Raw genomic sequence first — 8,931 nt, 5'->3', positions numbered from 1 at the left:
AAACACAGGTCATGTATCTAACAAGCACCATAAAGATATGCGAGTACCTTCACAGCGTTGATACCATAACAACTATGTTGATGACCTGCCGCGATTTTGTCCACTCTGTCTAGGGCCGTTGCAGAAACCTCTTGCTGTCTTTAGTAGCAAGAAAATTTGACGTTTCTTGGTTATTTTTTTTATAGATGACCACCCTACCCTGTGGTCTCACAGAAGATCGTATCCCTGGAAATGGTGAATGCCGTGTCAATAAGTACACTATGTACCACTCGGGGTCACAAGCCGGACGGAGGGAGACACCTTGCTTCTAAACGACAAGGTAAACCAATCTCTGGTACAATGGACACCAGTCTCCAAGCGAATCCTTCATGCTTGATTACGCCACAGACGCGGTTATATCACAATCATTGTGGTCTACACACCGACCGAGTTATCCTTTACAGTAGACAAGGATAACTTTTATAACCAACTGGAACCTATCATCCACTCTACCCCACCTCACAATCGCTAGTCATTGGTGATCTGAACGCCATCAGCGGGAGAGAGCACGCAGGCTATGAACATGTTGTTGGGAACTTCAGTTCTGGAACACCAAATGACAACTTGGCACGCCTTCTCAACATGTGTTCCTACCAAACTTGTCAATTGTTGGCTTCTTTAGACGGAAAGAAATTCACCGATTCCCTTAGTTATCCAATGATGGCCACACCAGGAAGGAGTTAGACCATATGTTGACTGGGGACTGGTCGATCTTCTGCACCTATCATGTCTTCAGGGGTGCAGAGGCCCCAGCAAACACGGACCATCGACTAGTTGTTGGCACAGTCAAACTCCAGCCCTACCTCAAACCTCCCAAACCAACAACTAAGTGTCTTAATGTCGGATACCTCTTTAATTGAAAACCCAAACATCGCCAGTAAGTACAATATCGCTTTCAACAAATTCGAAGCCCTCAGTTCCCTCAAAGAAGATCTGGAGTCCTCCTGGTCTACCATACACTCTGTGATTCTGTCTGCCGCTTCCGAAACGATAGGCGTCATCAGGCACCAGTGGCACACTGGATATTCTTGACGAGAAGCGCCAAGCATGTCTGTGTGGGGACACAAATGAAGCACACAGATTGAAGGACGTCTTTAAAGCCAAGGCCAAGCAGGACCTGGATGAGTTCTATGGTAACTTTCAGACACTGCTGAAGAAGGGCTGTGAAGAAACGATCTAAGGCCAACCTTCAAGGCCATCAAGTCTATGCGTGGTCCCCGTCAACAGGGAAGCAGCACCCCACCGATTACAAAGTCCGATGGCACTCCTTGCAAGACAGCTGAAGAAACTGTGACTCGCTGGCGAGAGCAATACAACTCCATGCTTAACCATCTTCCAGCTACACCCTGTCCAGACCTTACTGCGCAGGCGTCAGCTGCAGTCTCTGCTCTGGACATCTCCTCTGACGCATCCCCCCGAACTGCTCAAGTGTGCTGAGACCCCGAAGTATGGTCCTCCGGAAGGGTTATTTCCGGCTGGAGAAATGGTGTCATCATCTCCCTATACAAAGGAAAGGTCAGAAAAACCAATGCAGCAGCATTGGCAGCATTGGAAAAACCAATGCAGCAGCTACAGACCTATTACTCTACTCTCAGTCCCTGGAAAGGTTTGTTGCCACGTACTCCTGTCTCGCCTAGAACCTCTACTCGTTCGTCACCGCCGACCCCAGCAGTCTAGCTTCATAAGGGGCCGTTCTACAATGGATGCAGTGCTCGCCATTTGACTCCTGTCTGAACTGCACCGCGAGTTTCAAAGACCTTTCCATGTTGCTTACACCATTCCTTCTTCACCTGATTCAGGACTTGCATGACAGCAGCACCTCCACCGTGCGTGTTGGCAACATCTCCTGCCCCTTCCTCAGCACCTCTGGTGTTCACCAAGGCTGCGTCCTGGCCCCAGCCCTATTTTGTTGTGCCATTGACTGGGTACTAAACCACTGTCAGGCTAATCTCGGCATAATGGCAGGAGAAACGTCCTTCACCGACCTAGCCTATGCTGACGATGCCGCCCTGTTCACCAGAGAGCCCAACGAGTGGCCTACCAAGCTCCAGAAGTTCGAGGAAGAAGCTGGGACAATGGGTCTACACACATCCTGGGCCAAAACCAAGATCCAAAACTGCGCTGGCCTCGGACCACCTTCTGTTCCAGGGTCTGTTGATGGCCAGCCTGTCGAGACCACAGACAAGTTCAGATACCTCGGCTGCGACATCTGCTCTGAGGGTCACTCTTCTCCTGACATCAATCGGCGGCTCGGGCTCGCCTCTTGAACCTTTGGCTAGTTAGATCACGTGTGGCGGAACAAGCGTCTCAACCTCAAAACCAAGCCGAGGTTGTACACTACATGCGTTCTCCCCATCCTACTCTATGGGTCATAAACCTGGACCCTTTTGGTAGAGGATGGCCGTAGGCTTCAAGCTTTTTTACGGTGTCAGGAAGACTTTTCCATAGTTATGCTGCTTCTGCTGCAAAAGCTCCAACCCCATAAAATTTAGTTCCTGGAGAAAGGTTGGGCCTTAATCTTGCAAACCTAAGAAAGTAAATGAAAGTATCTTATACTGAATATGGTGTTTTATCGGAAGCCAATGTAAATCATGTAAAATAGGAAAAATGTTTTCACGTTTTTGACTACATGTCACCAATCTAGCAGCGGAGTTAAACGCCTTTAAAAAAACATCAAGGCCAGTTCTCTTCAAAGAAAAACGGTGGCGGCCAACCATCTGAGTGGGTGACTTATATTCCACATTGACCCCAGGGATGAGGGTAAAATTGCCCTTTTCCAAAGTTACCACATAATTAATGTACAAATCACGAAGGTAAATTATTTTGTTCACCCTAAAGATCAAGAAAAGTGGGTAAAACTAAACACGAACAATTTCATGGACGCTAAATACAGCCTTTTCAGACATTCTTCTAACCTAAGATAAAGTTAATCGCATGAGAGTCGCATATTTAGTACAATGCTCTTATATTAAATAACTATTCGTTAATTAAACCATTTGTATGACTTAGTATCTATACTTTCCATGTAAACTAGTTTTAAAGATTAAATAGCAAAAAATCTACCAACCAGTGATTTCCACGTGTTTTTTCACAACATACATTTTTGTCCCTATTTGAAAACAGTGACGATATGTTAAATCATTGCAGTTAAAATAGTTCGCAACCATTGCAACATTTAATTTTTCTGTGGTTTGTGAGGGGGCATTTTTGAAAACTGCACAATATAATTGAAAGGACCAACTATACAAAATTTGGCTCAATCGCTATTTTTTTTTTAACTTGACATATGTTTACATTATACAGGAACCCAAAAACATGAACAGATGCCACTGCAAAATATCCGAACTAAACAAGAGCTACCTAATCAACATGGACGTCGTGAAGATAGATGGCAACAATAAAATGTTGTTACCTATCTTACCTGTTGTGAATTTGTAGTTTAGTGAGAGTTTATTGTTCCAATTTTGTGTTGAAATTCACTAAACTAAGCATGGCTGATGGGCGAAGTGAAAACATGAGAAGAGCGTGGCCTCTCACATAGGGATAAAGCTGCTCTCGCACAGCTAATGCAATACTTTTTAGGTGATGGCATCGAAAGCTCCGACGATGACTGTGCTGAGGAAAGTGGGGAAGAGGTGGATGAAGGCGAAGCTCCAGGTGCTCAAGGATTTATACAGAAGCGAGTGTCATCTTTTTAATAAGCCCAATACAACGACGATGGTGGTCTTGCCATTGCAAGACCTACATATATATTGTGTCATTTATGCGAGAGTACACAAGGCGATATTTTCTCCAAATCGTACATGGTGCTATCAGAATTAAGCCTCATAACTCAAACGTAGTCCCATATCCACTGAAATGTGCGCTTTATAAGAAACCACAATTACTATTATTATAAATCAAATTGCTCTGTCATTGGAGGTGACACTGAAGTACTTTGAAACTGATCAAAAAACCAAAACAGTAGGAGAGATTTTTAGCCTTGAGGACACGACACAAGTTTCCAGTTCATCGAAAATATTGCACAGGAACATGCACTTCTTTTTCTGGTCGAGTTTCTGGATTCAAGAGATCAAATCGTCTTCCACCATCACTGGACTTGAAAGCCAGTATATGGATCGACTACTACAAGTCAGCTATCGAAAAACAAAGGGTTAGGAGGAAAAAATGTAGGAATTTAAGCTTCCTTTAAAATACTTGTTTAGGTGATGTGGTTTTTGCGAAATGAGTAAATCAGTGCCACAATTCGTATCATTTATAGCATGAAAAACGTATTTACCAGTTTTGGTATACTAAACATACCTGGTAAACACGTTTTACATGCTAAAATAATTATGTTCAACTTATTGAGATAATTATTATTTTTTGTTAAACTAATTACCCCGGCTGTTATTATAAGAAACTTTTTACTATTATCGACAACCTGTCTAACTTGAATGTAAATCCGCGGACATTGTGCTTTGTGTGCTGCAAAAAGTACTCGCACCCTTTAAAAAGGTTCAAGGTTAAATTTATTTCCTCAGTATCAAACGACAACAAAACAAAACAATATCACACAGAAGTCACAAGAAATTATTTCAACAATGAAAAATAATCGTTTCACAACACAGGTTTGAAGAAATAGATGCATAACAATGTTGACACTGCGGAGGGATCCATTTAAGAAGCAAAGCTTGTAGGCAATGGTCCATGTTGACATGCATATGCATTGAGACTATAAAATAATTTCAAGTGAAAATATAACAGCAGGTCTCAATGCACATGCTTGTTTACAAGGAATAATTAGTAAACACTGAAACAAACAAAAAACAGACACAGGAGGACTGGACAAAACACACACAGCAGTCTTGCCGGTCAGCAAATACAGTATCGACCGAAACAAATGATCTCATAGCGGGGGATTTAACAAGTGTGGCTATGGGTGATAATAAATATACACAAGAATCCCATGCGGGATACCACCCGTCCCCAGTCCGCAGTAGCATGGTTCAAAGCATACAGTTACATTTGTAAAACATTCATCAACAATAAGAATTCAAGATATCAGTTTTAAAGACACGTTTAAAAATAAATACGCTTTTGAAGGCTTTAAGTTGTTCCATAAGCATGTTCCACAGCATGGGTCCTTCATGTTTGATAGTTTTATGAACGAGGGAAGTACGGGTGTAAGAAATGTGATAATTGGAAGCTTGGCAGGTGAAGTGAGAATGTAACCTGTGAATTTAACGAAAAAAATTGATTTAATGGCGGAAGGCCAAACTGTGCGTTGATACATGAGGAACCCAAGCTGAAGACGATAGATGTCCTTCACTTTAAGAATGTTATACTTATAGAAAAGGGTCTGTATGTGTTTCTGTAAGAGAAAAAGTCTATTGAGATCGGTAGCAGAACTTGCTCCCCATGCAAGTATCCCATAATTAAGATAAGAACTGATTAATGTATTATAAAGAGATTGTAGTACCAGTTCAGGCATAAAATGCTTGATCCTATTGATCACTCCAATGTTTACAGCAATAATCTTACAAATGTGATCAACTTAACTATACCATGTTAGTCCATGGTCAACAAAAAGTCCCATAAACAACAATAAATTTGGGTAATGATAATATCGTTAATCTTTACAGGACTTGGTAGGCTGAACAACATGTAGTTAGTTTTAGCGAAATAGGGAAAGTTTATTGACCGTAAACCAGGAGGCAACTAATTTAAGCAAGATAGTCAGGTTTACTATGGGAAACGAATAAATTTGAGTCATCCGCAAGTAGTATAAATGAGAGCACACTAGAGCATATTGTGAAATCAATAGGATAAATAACAAAGGCCCTAGGACTCATCCTTGGGGTACACCATATGTAAGGAAATCAGACATGATATTTATGCCATTAACGGAAACATATTGTGGCCCATCTGTGTGATAACTCCTAAACCACTCCAGGGGCACTCGTCGGATACCATAGTTGGAAACCTTATACAATAGTATTTGATGGTCTATTGTATCAAAAGCTTTTGAAAGGTCAAGGAACACCCCAAGAGTATGTTTGGAGGCATCGATTGCATTAGAAACTGTATCAATAAAATCAAGGAGAGCAAGAATAGTAGAAAGTTTACTACGGAAACCGAACTGTTGATTTGTTAAAATATCAAACTTATTCAGAAACTTAATGGTACGGGCATAATTATACGCATTTTCCAAAAATCTTAGAAAAACATGAAAGAGTAGAGGTAGGCCTATAATTAGTAATACAGTTACGATCACCCTTTTTAAAAACTGGAACGACTTTGGCAATTTTTATTTCTGAGGGAACAATGCCAGTCATAAAAGAGGTGTTGACAATATGAACAAGAGGTATACAAATGGCAGAAATTGACTTCTTAATAATGGAAATATTGATCAAGTCAGAACTTTTTTTGTTTTGCAAATTGTTAACAATGTCCAACGTGCATTTACTGGAGTAAAGAAGAAAGAATTAGAACTAGGGTAAGGCATATAATCAGCGAAACTAAAAGGTGAGTGGGTAGGTTGGATCATTTTAGCAAGGTTGGGACCAATATTGATACAGTAGTCATTGAAATGATTGGCAATTTCATCTGGCTTGTCAATTAAATTCCATTTACAATAATGCTATTAATACCATGAGAATTAGCATTTTTTGTTCAAAACTGAATTTATAACCTTCCAAATATTACAAATAATGTTTTTTTCTTTTTCAATAATTTTTTTTTGAAAGACGTAATAGGCTAGTCAAAGTATGTTTATACTTAGTGTACTTGCATTTTCGTGAGGTTGTAGGGTTCGACAAGAATTGACGATACAATTTATTCTTTTTCTTGATGGATTTGAGAAGGGAATGTGTAACCCAGGGAGTAGTTGAGTTATGTTTAGCTTTGGTATTGTTGTTTTGTCTAACTAAAAGAGTATTATATAAAAGTTTATTGTATGATCAAAATCATACAATAAACTTTTCCAGGTTCACATTAGATAAATTTCGAGAATAAGATAAATTGTGATTGTGAGGAGCTCTTGAATTGGGAGACTGAAAACAAAAAAATTGACAGATGACCTGAGATATCAGAAACTAAAATACCGGATTTAGAGGAGGGAAGAATGTTTGATAAGAAATGATCAATTAGTGTAGAAGAATTATCAGTAATACGTGTGGGCATGTGGATTTGAGGAAGAAAGGAGTAGGAAATATATAAATCGATAAAGGACTTGGAGCTAGGATTGGTTGGGTTTAGCAAATTAATGTTAAAATCACCTGAAATGCAAAATTTACTATCATAGTCAACACGAGAGCATATCAACTGAAAAGAGGTTATGAACTCATCGCGAACAGCTGACGGTGCTTTATACACAACACCTGCAATAACATTTTGGCATTCAGAATACGGACTTCAACAAACTTAATGACTCAAGAGAGTCATCTGAAGTATTCAAATCTTCCCTAACAGTAATATCTAGTTTATTAGAAATATAGAAGGCAACTCCACCTCAAGCATTCGTGCCTTGTCTGTTGTTCACGATGAGCTCATACCCAGGCCAAAAAAAAGTAACTGTGGGGGATGATTTAAGCCAGGTTTCAGAAAGTGCAATGAAAGAAAAATTATGGTTGATTGAATTTAAAACAATTTTAAGTTTCTCTATATTTTTTTGAAGACTTCTAATGTTAACATGCAGTAAGGAAATACAGCCGGCTTTGGAAATTGCTCTATGGAACAATATTGAGTATTATCACATAAGAAAATGGAATGTCACCATCATTTTCTTCTTCGATATTCATTACAATAATCTATTTCCCTTTAGATCATTTGTGTGCACAAGGAAAATTAAAGCATAAAAATGCTGAGCGACAATGCTGAAAAGCACGATACAAGAAATAACGAAGTACAAGACAGTTTACAAACACAGATACGAAATTATAAATGCGAAAGTTGAACATAAGAGAGGGCAACGGGTCTTATTGACACCTGTATAAAACGAACAGCACTGCTCCAATGGTTGAGAATTAACGTTTGGCCATTGATGTAAAGTTGGCCATTACGGAAGCTTGGTTTCTTGCCTTCTTAAAACGCCTTGCTCATAACATCTTTCAGGCTTCTCTTCTTTGCTGCATCAACTGCTGGGAGATCCTGAATCATGTAGATTCCACACTCAGCCAGCGCCTTTTTGCAACGTAGAAGTATTTGTTGACGTTCTGGGCGATACATGAACTTTGCTTATTTGTCGAGGTTGATCTGTAGGCATTTTCGGAAATCTGCCTGAGCGATGTGCAATTTCAATCTCTGGGTCGAGGCTACATTTATCTGACAGGATTTCTTGTCTTTCAAATGGGTAAGACGGGGTCATCCACATGCCAGGGTTGTTTAAAAGTAAAATTATTGGGGCAGTAACTAAATAAAATTGCCTGCATTTGGTCAAAAAACAGTGACAAGATAACAAGATTCATGTCTCAGCAGAATGTTTTCCCTACAGTATGCCGTCTGGGTAGTTCTCTTTTTCAATTGCAGTGATTCTACCAATGGAGGGGCGAATAATGAAGCAGCCAATGAAATTGAAGGAGTTCCTTTTCAAAAGTGTGTTTGTTAAAGCTCTGCTCGATGAACTGTGTGTGTCAATATTTGAAGAAAAATACATTTTCAAAATATAACGACTTGCAATTGTTAAAGAAGAAGCATTGGTTTTAAACCCCATCTATTTTTTTATTCGATGTTCAAGTTAAATTATTGAATGGAGTATCTGCTTCAATATTTGTTTCTTGCTGTTTAGGCTGCAGGGTACTCTCCACCTTAAAGAAGCTTTGGAAACAGTTATGTCCGCAGATCGTGTGTTGTCGACCAATGTCTGACCTCTCTCTACTAGGGGTGCCAGAAGGCCAACCTTATCAACAGGAC

The 8,931-nt window shown here is 39.9% G+C and overlaps 1 protein-coding gene across 1 annotated transcript; it reads left to right on the top strand.

The window, feature by feature from the left end:
• Positions 1-1,522: 1,522 nt before the first annotated feature.
• LOC139942616 (uncharacterized) lies at positions 1,523-2,306 on the top strand. Its single transcript, XM_071939464.1, has 2 exons — positions 1,523-1,645; positions 1,839-2,306. Exons 1-2 carry the CDS (start codon positions 1,523-1,525, stop codon positions 2,304-2,306), a joined length of 591 nt encoding a protein of 196 aa, XP_071795565.1.
• Positions 2,307-8,931: the final 6,625 nt, after the last annotated feature.

The sequence above is a fragment of the Asterias amurensis genome, chromosome 10 (assembly GCF_032118995.1).
Source record: "Asterias amurensis chromosome 10, ASM3211899v1".
Lineage (NCBI taxonomy): Eukaryota > Metazoa > Echinodermata > Asteroidea > Forcipulatida > Asteriidae > Asterias > Asterias amurensis.
Note: the sequence above shows the minus strand (reverse complement) of the source record. Positions and strands in the feature narration are given on the sequence as shown.

What these genes read in the sequence shown, in the direction of transcription:
- LOC139942616 (XM_071939464.1), top strand. Translation starts at nt 1,523, where the DNA reads ATGGTGTCATCATCTCCCTATACAAAGGAAAGGTCAGAAAAACCAATG. An exon ending in TACTCTCAGTCCCTGGAAAG is followed by an intron (nt 1,646 to 1,838) that starts GTTTGTTGCCAC and finishes CACCTGATTCAG; the next exon opens with GACTTGCATGACAGCAGCAC.